At 45.3% G+C, this 13,872-nt stretch overlaps 2 protein-coding genes across 2 annotated transcripts in view; both read left to right on the plus strand.

Moving 5' to 3' along the window:
- rpgrip1l (RPGRIP1 like) overlaps positions 1–4,509 on the plus strand; it is a 43,024-nt gene extending 38,515 nt beyond the window's left edge. The window contains exons 22-25 of the mRNA XM_079274286.1: positions 643–829; positions 2,914–2,998; positions 3,642–3,778; positions 3,865–4,509. Of these exons, the coding sequence (XP_079130412.1) occupies positions 643–829; positions 2,914–2,998; positions 3,642–3,778; positions 3,865–4,007 (552 nt within the window). The 3' untranslated portion in view covers positions 4,008–4,509. The remainder of the gene's footprint in view (positions 1–642; positions 830–2,913; positions 2,999–3,641; positions 3,779–3,864) is intronic.
- Positions 4,510–7,382: 2,873 nt separating this feature from the next.
- nox5 (NADPH oxidase, EF-hand calcium binding domain 5) overlaps positions 7,383–13,872 on the plus strand; it is a gene marked incomplete at both ends in the record, with an annotated part of 27,671 nt that continues 21,181 nt past the window's right edge. The window contains 6 exons of the mRNA XM_079280727.1: positions 7,383–7,502; positions 8,063–8,213; positions 8,538–8,748; positions 10,676–10,913; positions 11,251–11,404; positions 11,495–11,667. Of these exons, the coding sequence (XP_079136853.1) occupies positions 7,383–7,502; positions 8,063–8,213; positions 8,538–8,748; positions 10,676–10,913; positions 11,251–11,404; positions 11,495–11,667 (1,047 nt within the window). The remainder of the gene's footprint in view (positions 7,503–8,062; positions 8,214–8,537; positions 8,749–10,675; positions 10,914–11,250; positions 11,405–11,494; positions 11,668–13,872) is intronic.

Genomic DNA, 13,872 nt, shown 5'->3' on the forward strand with positions numbered 1-13,872 from the left:
ACAGCTTCTCTTTCCTGAGCGCCATGTGGACACAGACCTAAAATCCATGAATCCAGTAATGTTTGCAGCTGTAATGATGGGCTCAGAGAGTTGTTGTTCATATGAGGTGAACAGTGGAACAGAAGCTGAAGAGATAACATAAAATAAAAGTTCTCACAGTTGGGCGATCTGCTCCTCTGGTTCATGCGACACACTTCATCAGGCCGGTAGTTTCTTCTGTGTTCCTGCTGACAAACAAAGAAACCAAAGTGAAACACGACAATCTGACCATTCTGTAAATCCACGTCAGTCTGATGTTTCACAGCAGAGGGATTATTACTGTTAAACCGTTTCCTTCAAGTCATTCTGTAGTTTTTATAAATACACCTTAAATGATGAGTGATATATGAATGACAGTCTGCTCTCAGCTGACCTAAAGAAACGCTGATGATGTGAATCTAACATAACCGACTTCAAAAGAAGCCGGTTATGTTATTGCATACTTACATTTAGAAATATGAATTGTTACTTTAGTATTAAGAGCCGTTGCAGGTCAAACAGATGTGAACCGTCCCACACAGTAACAGAAGAGATACATTCTATACTACTGCGAGTATGAGCTCTTACCATGAGACTTATTATCCAAACTAACCTCCTCCACAGCCCTCGCAGAGGCTCCGGGTGGAGGTTGTGTCTCTGAGCTTGAGGCCGGAGTCTCGGGTGTCCCGGGACGTTAGCGTGGTGCGTCTGTTTGTGGAGTACTCTCTGCTGGATCTACCCACGGAGGAAACCCCCCTGTCTCTGCCCAAACCCCCCCAGGGCAAGACCATCAACTACAACTACAGCAAAGGTCAGAGGCTGCACTAATATTATGCTAAGCTAAGCTAGTTGATTCCAGTCTTTCCAGGCATCAGAAGTCATTCACTTAAGTCACGATACGATATTATGGTGATACTTATGTCACTATACGTTATTATGGTGATACTTAAGTCACGATACGTTATTATGGTGATACTTAAGTCACGATACGTTATTATGGTGATACTTAAGTCACGATACGTTATTATGGTGATACTTAAGTCACGATACGTTATTATGGTGATACTTAAGTCACGATACGATATGGTGATACTTCAGTCACGATACGATATTATGGTGATACTTCAGTCACGATACGATATTATGGTGATACTTCAGTCACGATATATTATCACGATACTTAAGTCACGATACGATATTACCACGATACTTAAGTCACAATGCGATATTATCACGATACTTAAGTCACGATACGTTATTATGGTGATACTTAAGTCACGATACGATATGGTGATACTTAAGTCACGATACGTTATTATGGTGATACTTAAGTCACGATACGTTATTATGGTGATACTTAAGTCACGATACGTTATTATGGTGATACTTAAGTCACGATACGATATGGTGATACTTGAGTCACGATACGTTATTATGGTGATACTTAAGTCACGATACGATATTATGGTGATACTTAAGTCACGATACGATATTATGGTGATACTTAAGTCATGATACGATATTATGGTGATACTTATGTCACTATACCTTATTATGGTGATACTTAAGTCATGATACGTTATTATGGTGATACTTAAGTCACGATATGTTATTATGGTGATACTTAAGTATCGTGATAATAACGTATTGTGACTTAAGTATCGTGATAATATCGCATCGTGACTTAAGTATCGTGATAATATCGCATTGTGACTTAAGTATCGTGATAATATCATATCGTGACTTAAGTCACAATGCGATATTATCACGATACTTAAGTTACGATGCGATATTATCACGATACTTAAGTCACAATGCGATATTATCACGATACTTAAGTTACGATGCGATATTATCACGATACTTAAGTCACAATACGTTATTATGGTGATACTTAAGTCACGATATGTTATTATGGTGATACTTAGTCACGATACGTTATTATGGTGATACTTAAGTCACGATACGTTATTATGGTGATACTTAAGTCACGATACGATATTATGGTGATACTTAAGTCACAATACGATATTATGGTGATACTTCAGTCACGATATATTATCACGATACGTAAGTCACGATACCATATTATCACGATACTTAAGTCACAATGCGATATTATCACGATACTTAAGTCACGATACGTTATTATGGTGATACTTAAGTCACGATACGTTATTATGGTGATACTTAAGTCACGATACGATATGGTGATACTTAAGTCACGATACGTTATTATGGTGATACTTAAGTCACGATACGATATTATGGTGATACTTAAGTCACGATACAATATTATGGTGATACTTAAGTCACGATACGATATTATGGTGATACTTATGTCACTATACATTATTATGGTGATACTTAAGTCACGATACGTTATTATGGTGATACTTAAGTCACGATACGATATTATCACGATACTTAAGTCACGATACGATATTATGGTGATACTTATGTCACTATACATTATTATGGTGATACTTAAGTCACGATACGTTATTATGGTGATACTTAAGTCACGATGCGATATTATCACGATACTTAAGTCACGATGCGATATCACGATACTTAAGTCACAATACGTTATTATGGTGATACTTAAGTCACGATATGTTATTATGGTGATACTTAAGTCACGATACGTTATTATGTCATCAACATGTTGATGGTGTTGATATGGTACTTAAGTTAGCATTAATGAAAACAGCCCAGATCATTGCTGAGACACTAGCACACACATAATCACACTCACTGAATAACAGCATTGATTTCAGGTCGGTTAATAACAAACCACTTTGAATATTATTTAATGTAGATTTTGTGGGAGGAGTTAACTCCCGACCCGAGTGTTTCCTCTGACCTATGACCTCTGTCTTTGTTGTTCTACAGTCGTTCCTGTGGACCCGGAGAACAACGGGGCGAGGAGGCGGCTGCTGAGACGAGTCCTGCAGGGACGAAACCCTCAGATGGAGAGGTGGGCTTTGTTCTGTTTAAAGAGAAAGTGAGACGAGAAACTTGAAACTCTGAGAAACTGAATTTATCGACGATGAGAATCAAATAGAAAGTCTCTGATGAGGACGATAACGTGAGTTTACATGAAGGTTAGAACATTAATCATACTCCCAGTTTTAATCATTCATACAGAATCCAGTGGTGGTAGCGTAGCTTAGCATGAAGACTGGAGACAAGATTCTCTGATGAGGACAATAAAATGTGTTTGCAGCCTTAAAATGAGGATTATAACATGAATCATACTGACAGTATTAATAATCCATACATGTGCTGATGTTGATTATGATGATGTTGTTGTTGATGCTGTTGATGTTGATGATGATGATGTTGATGATGATTATGTCGATGATGATGATGATGTTGATGATGTTGTTGATGATGATGTTGTTGTTGTTGTTGTTGTTGTTGTTATTATTGATGTTGTTGTTGTTGTTATTGGTGTTGTTGAAGATATTGATGACGATGATGTTGATGTTTTTGTTGATGTTTTTGATGTTGTTGTTGTTATTATTGATGATGTTGTTGTTGATGGTGATGATATTGATGACGATGATGTTGATGTTTTTGATGATGTTGATGATGTTTTTGATGTTGTTGTGGGACAGAATCCGGTTCACGGTGGTGAGCGAGCCTCCAGAGGAAGAGGAGCAGGAGAGGGAGTGTGAGGACGTCGGGGTGGCCTTCATCAGGATCCCTGAGATCCTGGAGAGACAACAAGACCTGACTGAGACCAGCCTGGAGGGTCTGCACACACACACACACACACACACACAGAGACACACACACACACAGACAGACAGCTCTCAAATGAAACCATGTGTCCTGCAGTGTTGGATGTGGAGGACAGCAGCCAGGTGGTCGGCAGTCTGACTGTGACTGTGGAGGGACTGGAGGCTCTGCAGGCCATCATGGAGGATCTGGACCAGGACCACGAGCGAACCCTGGTCTGCTCTCTGCTTCCATCAGCATGAGGCAACAACACCGACACCACTGACACTGAAGTCTATTTCCTTCAGATTTGTTATGGAGACGATATCTACAGACATGTTTTAAGCCTCAGGGAACTCTGAGAACAAATAAAATATCTCAACAACTGTGGGATGGATTATCATGACATTCTGTACCATCATTCATGTTCCCCAGAGGATGAGTCGCTCATAGAGCAGCGTGGACGTATATTATAGTCATTTCAGTGTCTATATTTCACATTGAAACAGTCTTTTGAACCAGATTCAGCCAGGTTTTTACTGTAAACGTAGACATGTTAAATCAACAAATTAACGCTTAAAATTTAGAAGCTCCGGTGAAACGGTTCAGGTTAGCAGCCAGCGTCTATTTATCTCACATAAAATTATCTGTTGTTAAATGTGAAAATGGTTTAAAGTTTGTACTCTGCAGTTATTTAACGTGTATTCTTCACACAGAAGGGATAATGTTTACTGTAGCTCAGGTTGATCCCTGATGTTTGCTATTGTGCTCAAATAAAGAGGGTTTCTACACACGTTTAACTTCATGAACATGATGATTGATTTCACTCTGTACGCTTAAGCTGAAGCTACAAGCAGCTGCTGATTAGCTTAGCATAAAGCCTGGGAACAATGGGGAACAGCTAGCTTAGTTTAGCGTGAAGTCTGGAAAGACGGGGACTACTAGCTTACGTAGCATAAAGTCTGGAAACGAGAAGGAAGTGCTAGTTTAGCTTAGCATGAAGTCTGGAAACAAAGGGGAACTACTAGCTTACGTTGCATAAAGCCTGGTAACACGGGGAAATAGCTAGCTTAGCTTAAAGGCTGAAAACATGAGAAATAGCTAGCTTAGCACAAAGACTAGAAACTAGGTTAAACAGCTAGCTTGGCATAGAATAATGACTGGAATAAACTATGGACAGCTAGCTTAGCATAGCGTAAAGACTGTAAACAAGAGGAACTGCTAGCTTAATTTAGCATAACTAGAAAAAAAGGGGAAAAGTCTCATAGCTTAGCATGAAGACATGAAACATTATCACTAGTATCTGAACCCTGTCTGGTCTGGTTCTGGTCTTCTTGGGTTCTGGTCTGGTCTGTTGGGGTCTGGTTCTGGTCTGTTCGGGTTCTGGTCTGTTGGGTTCTGGTCTGGGTCTGGTCTGGTTCTGGTCTGTTGGGGTCTGGGTCTGGTCTGTTGGGTTCTGGTCTGCTGGGGTCTGGTCTGTTGGGTTCTGGTGTGGGTCTGGTCTGTTGGGTTCTGGTCTGGGTCTGGTCTGTTGGGTTCTGGTCTGCTGGGTTCTGGTCTGGTCTGGTTCTGGTCTGTTGGGTTCTGGTGTGGTTCTGGTATGGTCTGTTGGGTTCTGGTCTGGTCTGGTTCTGGTGTGGTTCTGGTCTGGTCTGGTTCTGGTCTGTTGGGTTCTGGTCTGGTTCTGGTCTGGTCTGGTTCTGGTCTGTTGGGTTCTGGTCTGCTGGGGTCTGGTCTGGTTCTGGTCTGTTGGGGTCTGGTGTGGTTCTGGTCTGGTCTGGTCTGGTTCTGGTCTGGTCTGGTTCTGGTCTGTTGGGTTCTGGTCTGGTCTGGTTCTGGTCTGTTGGGTTCTGGTCTGGTTCTGGTCTGTTGGGTTCTGGTCTGTTGGGTTCTGGTCTGGTTCTGGTCTGTTGGGTTCTGGTCTGTTGGGTTCTGGTCTGGTCTGGTTCTGGTCTGTTGGGTTCTGGTTGGGTTCTGGTCTGCTGGGTTCTGGTCTGGTCTGGTTCTGGTCTGTTGGGTTCTGGTCTGCTGGGTTCTGGTCTGGTCTGGTTCTGGTCTGTTGGGTTCTGGTCTGCTGGGTTCTGGTCTGGTCTGGTTCTGGTCTGTTGGGTTCTGGTCTGTTGGGTTCTGGTCTGGTTCTGGTCTGTTGGGTTCTGGTCTGTTGGGTTCTGGTCTGCTGGGTTCTGGTCTGGTCTGGTTCTGGTCTGTTGGGTTCTGGTCTGGTTCTGGTCTGTTGGGTTCTGGTCTGCTGGGTTCTGGTCTGTTGGGTTCTGGTCTGGTTCTGGTCTGTTGGGTTCTGGTCTGTTGGGTTCTGGTCTGGTCTGGTTCTGGTCTGTTGGGTTCTGGTCTGTTGGGTTCTGGTCTGCTGGGTTCTGGTCTGTTGGGTTCTGGTCTGGTTCTGGTCTGTTGGGTTCTGGTCTGCTGGGTTCTGGTCTGGTCTGGTTCTGGTCTGCTGGGTTCTGGTCTGTTGGGTTCTGGTCTGGTCTGGTTCTGGTCTGTTGGGTTCTGGTCTGGTCTGGTTCTGGTCTGTTGGGTTCTGGTCTGGTTCTGGTCTGTTGGGTTCTGGTCTGCTGGGTTCTGGTCTGTTGGGTTCTGGTCTGGTTCTGGTCTGTTGGGTTCTGGTCTGTTGGGTTCTGGTCTGGTCTGGTTCTGGTCTGTTGGGTTCTGGTTGGGTTCTGGTCTGCTGGGTTCTGGTCTGGTCTGGTTCTGGTCTGTTGGGTTCTGGTCTGCTGGGTTCTGGTCTGGTCTGGTTCTGGTCTGTTGGGTTCTGGTCTCTGCTGCAGTGTCCCGGTTCGTCCACAGAGATGTTCAGCGTGAGGACGTCAGCTGCAGCTGACAGAGAAGAGGAAGAGGAGGCGATGAAGAGGAGGAGCACACGCATCAGACCCGGTGGATGAGACGGAATCTTCTCTCAGCAGGTGAACATGATTCTGTTCTGTCTTTATTTAAAACAAGTTCAAATGTTCTCTTCTTGCTCTCATATCTCAGTGAAGTGAATATTGAAACATTTAATTCTGTTTCTTGTTGTTTGATCAGCAGACTAATAATAGAGATGTTCGTTTTTATGTGTATTCACACTTTATTATTTTAATAAATCATAAACGGTGAGCTGTGTTTTCATCACACGGAGGATATTTAATATGTTCAGATAACCTGGTGTTCATGATGCTTTGACTGCAGATAAAGATCTGAGAGCACGTGATGTTTATATTCATATTAATAATACTCTTACTAATAATCTGTGTTATCATTACATTATATTCTGTGTCTGTATGACAAACCTTTAACTGATTATTCTCTCAGCTGCTTTTGTGTTTTATGACGACATTCAAGTGTATTTAAATTTTTAAAGTAACTCAAGTAAAAGGTACAATATTTACCTCTGAGATGTAGTGAAATACTCAAGCACAGTACCTTATAAGCGTATTCCAGTACTTACTGAGTAAATGTACTTAGTCAGATGATGAAGGTGAAGGTCTTCCTCTGTTTCCTCTGATCAGTCTGTCCGTAGTATTCATCATGTGTGTACTACAGCAGTACTACAGCAGTACTATGCAGTATTACAGCAGTACCACAGCAGTACTATGCAGTATAAGCAGCAGTACAATGAGCAGTAGCGTGTGTTGTCCTCCAGCAGCATGAGTGTGGACGAGGACGCCCGCTGGCTGGACTGGGTCACCAAACAGTTTGAGAGCATCGCCGGAGACGACCAGGAGATCGACATCAACGAGTTCAAGACGGCGCTGAACGTCAAAGAGGTCAGAGGGAGGACTGCAAGAAGTACTTTAACTACAGGGGTACAAGTACTACTGTAATGAATACATCAGCGTAGTACAAGTACTAGTATAATAAATACATCAAATGATTCATTTGTCCCATAAGTCTGATGTCTGGTTCTTTGAGACATTATTACAAAACATCAATGTTACTGATGTGTACTTTATATACAGTCACATATTTTAGTCCAGAGGGTCTCAACCTAGGGGTCGGGCCCCTCCAGACGGTCACCAGATAACTCTGAGGGGTCTGACGCGATTTATGGAAGAGAAGAAAACGAACCGATTGAATCTTTAATCAGGTTCATATTTTATATATTAATAGTTCCATATAATTAAATGTTAATTCACTATCTGTCCCTGATTGAGCTTATCCACTGATGAAAGTATTTTAATATTTATATATTTGCAGAAAAGTCTCCACACCCAATAAAAGGAACTGTGGAAACTTAACTCTCGTGTATCAGAAAGAACTCACGGACACAATAAACTCTGGTTCTTGGTCAAGAAGTGTTTGTGTATTGTGTGTTTTTTCTCTGCAGTCGTTCTTCACCGAGCGTTTCTTCGCTCTCTTCGACTCTGACGGAAGCAGCTCCATCAGTCTGGACGAGCTGCTGAAGGCTCTGAACCTCCTGATCCACGGCAGCGAGACGGACAAGCTCAAGTTCCTGTTCCAGGTCTACGACGTGGACGGTAACGAAAACCACCAGAACACATCAGAGAGATGTGTTCTAAACCTGCGTTCTCTCTAGTGTCCACCAGGGGGCGACTCCTCTGGTTGTATAGAAGTATGAGAAAATGACTCTACTTCTCTCTTGATTTATTCCCTCAGTAAACATTGTAAACATGAGTTTATGGTTTCAAGTCTTCTTCAATACAGCATGATGTTCATTTAGTACATTATGGTCCATTTAGAGTCAAACAGACCATAAAGCAGGGGATGCTTTAGGGCGGGGCTACACTGTGATTGACAGGTCTCTACCAGAGAGGTCACCCTAACCCTAACCCTCTACGTAGGCAGCGGTTCGATCGATCCAGACGAGCTGCGGACGGTCCTGAAGTCGTGTCTGCGTGAGAGCGCAATCTCTCTGCCAGAGGAGAAGCTGGACGACTTGACGCTGGCGCTGTTCGAGTCGGCCGACAAAGACGACAGCGGATCGATCACCTTCGAGGAGCTCAAAGCTGAGCTGGAGAACTTCCCAGAGGTGATGGAGAATCTCACCATCAGGTAGGACAACACCAACGTTTACTCCTGTTGTTCATTACTCCTGTTGTTCACTAGTCCCGTTGTTCACTAGTCCCGTTGTCCACTACGGGACTAATGCATAACGGGACTAGTGAACAACGGGACTAGTGAACAACGGGACTAATGGACAACGGGACTAATGGACAACGGGACTAATGGACAACGGGACTATGGACAACGGGACTATGGACAACGGGACTATGGACAACGGGACTAATGGACAACGGGACTAATGGACAACGGGACTATGGACAACGGGACTATGGACAACGGGACTATGGACAACGGGACTATGGACAACGGGACTATGGACAACGGGACTAATGGACAACGGGACTAATGGATTATTCATTAGTCCCGTTATTCATTAGTCCCGTTATTCATTAGTCCCGTTATTCATTAGTCCCGTTATTCATTAGTCCCGTTGTTCATTAGTCCCGTTGTTCATGAGTCCCGTTGTTCATGAGTCCCGTTGTTCATGAGTCCCGTTGTTCATGAGTCCCGTTATTCATTAGTCCCGTTATTCATGAGTCCTGTTATTCATTAGTCCTGTTATCCATTAGTCCTGTTATCCATTAGTCCTGTTATTCATGAGTCCTGTTATTCATTAGTCCCGTTATTCATGAGTCCCGTTATTCATGAGTACCGTTGTTCATGAGTCCCGTTGTTCATGAGTCCCGTTATTCATTAGTCCCGTTATTCATTAGTCCCGTTATTCATTAGTCCCGTTATTCATTAGTCCCGTTGTTCATGAGTCCCGTTGTTCATGAGTCCCGTTGTTCATGAGTCCCGTTGTTCATGAGTCCCGTTGTTCATTAGTCCCGTTATTCATGAGTCCTGTTATTCATTAGTCCTGTTATCCATTAGTCCTGTTATCCATTAGTCCCGTTATTCATTAGTCCCGTTATTCATGAGTCCCGTTGTTCATGAGTCCCGTTGTTCATGAGTCCCGTTGTTCATGAGTCCCGTTGTTCATGAGTCCCGTTATTCATTAGTCCCGTTATTCATTAGTCCCGTTATTCATGAGTCCCGTTGTTCATGAGTCCCGTTGTTCATTAGTCCCGTTATTCATGAGTCCCGTTATTCATTAGTCCCGTTATTCATGAGTCCCGTTGTTCATGAGTCCCGTTGTTCATGAGTCCCGTTGTTCATGAGTCCCGTTGTTCATGAGTCCCGTTATTCATTAGTCCCGTTATTCATTAGTCCCGTTATTCATGAGTCCCGTTGTTCATGAGTCCCGTTGTTCATGAGTCCCGTTATTCATGAGTCCCGTTATTCATTAGTCCTGTTATTCATGAGTCCTGTTATTCATTAGTCCTGTTATCCATTAGTCCTGTTACCCATTAGTCCTGTTATTCATGAGTCCTGTTATTCATGAGTCCTGTTATTCATGAGTCCTGTTATTCATGAGTCCTGTTATTCATGAGTCCTGTTATCCATTAGTCCTGTTATCCATTAGTCCTGTTATTCATTAGTCCTGTTATTCATGAGTCCTGTTATTCATTAGTGCTGTTGTTCATTAGTCCTGTTGTCCATTAGTGCTGTTATTCATTAGTCCTGTTGTCCATTAGTCCTGTTGTTCATTAGTCCTGTTGTCCATTAGTCCCGTTATTCATTAGTCCCGTTATTCATTAGTCCCGTTATTCATGAGTCCTGTTGTTCATTAGTCCTGTTGTTCATGAGTCCTGTTATGCATTAGTCCTGTTGTCCATTAGTCCTGTTATTCATTAGACCCGTTATTCATTAGTCCCGTTATTCATGAGTCCCGTTGTTCATTAGTCCCGTTGTCCATTAGTCCCGTTATTCATTAGTCCTGTTATTTATGAGTCCTGTTGTCCATTAGTCCTGTTGTCCATTAGTCCTGTTATTCATTTGTTCCTGTTATTTACCCCCCCCCCCCCCCCCTCAGCGCTGCTAACTGGCTGAAGCCTCCTGAGGAGGAGCAGAAGAAGCGAGGAGCTCCTCGTTACCTGACGAGAGCTTACTGGCTGAACAACAGCAGGAAGTTGTTCTTCTTGTGTCTCTACTCCTTCCTCAGTCTGCTCCTCTTCATCACGGCCATGATGCAGCACAGACATGGGGGCGGCTGGTTCATGGTGGCTAAAGGCTGTGGACAGTGTCTCAACTTCAACTGTACCTTCATCATGGTAGGAGGGACGGGACGGAAGGAGACAGAGGAGAGGGGGAGAGGAGACAGAGGTAGGAGACAGGACTGATGAGACAGAGGACACAGTACAGAAGAGACAGGACTGAGGAGACAGAGGACACAGAACAGACAGGACTTAGGAGATGGAGGACACAGGACTGAGGAGACAGGATAGTTTTATCAAGGAAACCAACAGAAACAGCAGATCGGTAATCAATAATCAGCTCCGAAGAAGAAGTTCAAACCATCGTGTCTCACGTTGTGGTTAGTGTCTTGTCTCTGAAGACGTGTCCTCTGTCTTGTCCTCTGCCCTGTCCTGTCCTCTGTCCTGTCCTCAGGTGCTGATGCTGCGTCGCTTCCTCACCTGGCTGAGAGCCACCTGGGTGGTGAGGGTCTTCCCTCTGGACCAGAACATCCTGCTGCATCAGATCGTGGGCTACGCCATCCTCTGCTACACGCTGGTCCACACCACCGCACACGTCTTCAACTTCGGTAATATGATCTATATCATTAACAACATGTCATATGAAAATCATATGATGTATATTATGAATAACATATCATATCATATGTGTGATCCAGTGCAGCTGTCTCAGAGTGGACAGTACCAGCTGTGGGAGTACCTGCTGACCACCAGACCGGGGATCGGGTGGGTGAAGGGTTCAGCCTCTCTGACCGGAGTCGTCCTCCAGCTGGTGATCTGTCTCATGGTCCTCTGCTCCTCCACCTTCGTGAGGCGCAGCGGACACTTTGAGGTGAGGGGGGGGGGGATCCTCAGACCGTGTGTCTTCTGTCCTCAGGTGTCCTACTGGTCTCAGACCGTGTGTCTTCTGTCCTCAGGTGTTCTACTGGTCTCAGACTGTGTGTCCTCTGTCCTCAGGTGTTCTCCTGATCTCAGACCGTGTGTCTTCTGTCCTCAGGTGTTCTCCTGGTCTGAGACTGTGTCCCCTCTGTCCTCAGGTGTTCTACTGGTCTCAGACGGTGTGTCTTCTGTCCTCAGGTGTTCTACTGGTCTCAGACTGTGTGTCCTCTGTCCTCAGGTGTTCTACTTGTCTCAGACTGTGTCCCCTCTGTCCTCAGGTGTTCTACTGGTCTCAGACTGTGTCCCCTCTGTCCTCAGGTGTTCTAATGGTCTCAGACTGTGTCCCCTCTGTCCTCAGGTGTTCTCCTCGTCTCAGACTGTGTGTCCTCTGTCCTCAGGTGTTCTCCTGGTCTCAGACTGTGTGTCCTCTGTCCTCAGGTGTTCTCCTGGTCTGAGACTGTGTCCCCTCTGTCCTCAGGTGTTCTCCTGGTCTCAGACCGTGTGTCTTCTGTCCTCAGGTGTTCTACTGGTCTCAGACTGTGTGTCCTCTGTCCTCAGGTGTTCTCCTGGTCTGAGACTGTGTGTCCTCTGTCCTCAGGTGTTCTCCTCGTCTCAGACTGTGTGTCCTCTGTCCTCAGGTGTTCTAATGGTCTCAGACTGTGTGTCCTCTGTCCTCAGGTGTTCTCCTGGTCTGAGACTGTGTCCCCTCTGTCCTCAGGTGTTCTCCTGGTCTCAGACCGTGTGTCTTCTGTCCTCAGGTGTCCTACTGGTCTCAGACCGTGTGTCTTCTGTCCTCAGGTGTTCTCCTGATCTCAGACCGTGTGTCCTCTGTCCTCAGGTGTTCTACTGGTCTCAGACTGTGTCCCCTCTGTCCTCAGGTGTTCTACTGGTCTCAGACCGTGTGTCCTCTGTACTCAGGTGTTCTACTGGTCTCAGACTGTGTGTCCTCTGTCCTCAGGTGTTCTACTGATCTCAGACTGTATGTCCTCTGTCCTCAGGTGTTCTACTGGTCTCAGACTGTGTCCCCTCTGTCCTCAGGTGTTCTACTGGTCTCAGACCGTGTGTCCTCTGTACTCAGGTGTTCTACTGGTCTCAGACTGTGTGTCCTCTGTCCTCAGGTGTTCTACTGATCTCAGACTGTGTGTCCTCTGTCCTCAGGTGTTCTACTGGTCTCAGACTGTGTGTCCCCTGTCCTCAGGTGTTCTCCTCGTCTCAGACTGTGTGTCCTCTGTCCTCAGGTGTTCTCCTGGTCTGAGACTGTGTGTCCTCTGTCCTCAGGTGTTCTCCTCGTCTCAGACTGTGTGTCCTCTGTCCTCAGGTGTTCTAATGGTCTCAGACTGTGTGTCCTCTGTCCTCAGGTGTTCTCCTGGTCTGAGACTGTGTCCCCTCTGTCCTCAGGTGTTCTCCTGGTCTCAGACCGTGTGTCTTCTGTCCTCAGGTGTCCTACTGGTCTCAGACCGTGTGTCTTCTGTCCTCAGGTGTTCTCCTGATCTCAGACCGTGTGTCCTCTGTCCTCAGGTGTTCTACTGGTCTCAGACTGTGTCCCCTCTGTCCTCAGGTGTTCTACTGGTCTCAGACCGTGTGTCCTCTGTACTCAGGTGTTCTACTGGTCTCAGACTGTGTGTCCTCTGTCCTCAGGTGTTCTACTGATCTCAGACTGTATGTCCTCTGTCCTCAGGTGTTCTACTGGTCTCAGACTGTGTCCCCTCTGTCCTCAGGTGTTCTACTGGTCTCAGACCGTGTGTCCTCTGTACTCAGGTGTTCTACTGGTCTCAGACTGTGTGTCCTCTGTCCTCAGGTGTTCTACTGATCTCAGACTGTGTGTCCTCTGTCCTCAGGTGTTCTACTGGTCTCAGACTGTGTGTCCCCTGTCCTCAGGTGTTCTCCTCGTCTCAGACTGTGTGTCCTCTGTCCTCAGGTGTTCTCCTGGTCTGAGACTGTGTGTCCTCTGTCCTCAGGTGTTCTCCTCGTCTCAGACTGTGTGTCCTCTGTCCTCAGGTGTTCTAATGGTCTCAGACTGTGTGTCCTCTGTCCTCAGGTGTTCTCCTGGTCTGAGACTGTGTCCCCTCTGTCCTCAGGTGTTCTCCTGGTCTCAGACCGTGTGTCTTCTGTCCTCAGGTGTCCTACTGGTCTCAGACCGTGTGTCTTCTGTCCTCAG

Source organism: Melanostigma gelatinosum (genome assembly GCF_949748355.1).
Source record: "Melanostigma gelatinosum genome assembly, chromosome: 1".
In the NCBI taxonomy this organism is placed as follows: domain Eukaryota; kingdom Metazoa; phylum Chordata; class Actinopteri; order Perciformes; family Zoarcidae; genus Melanostigma; species Melanostigma gelatinosum.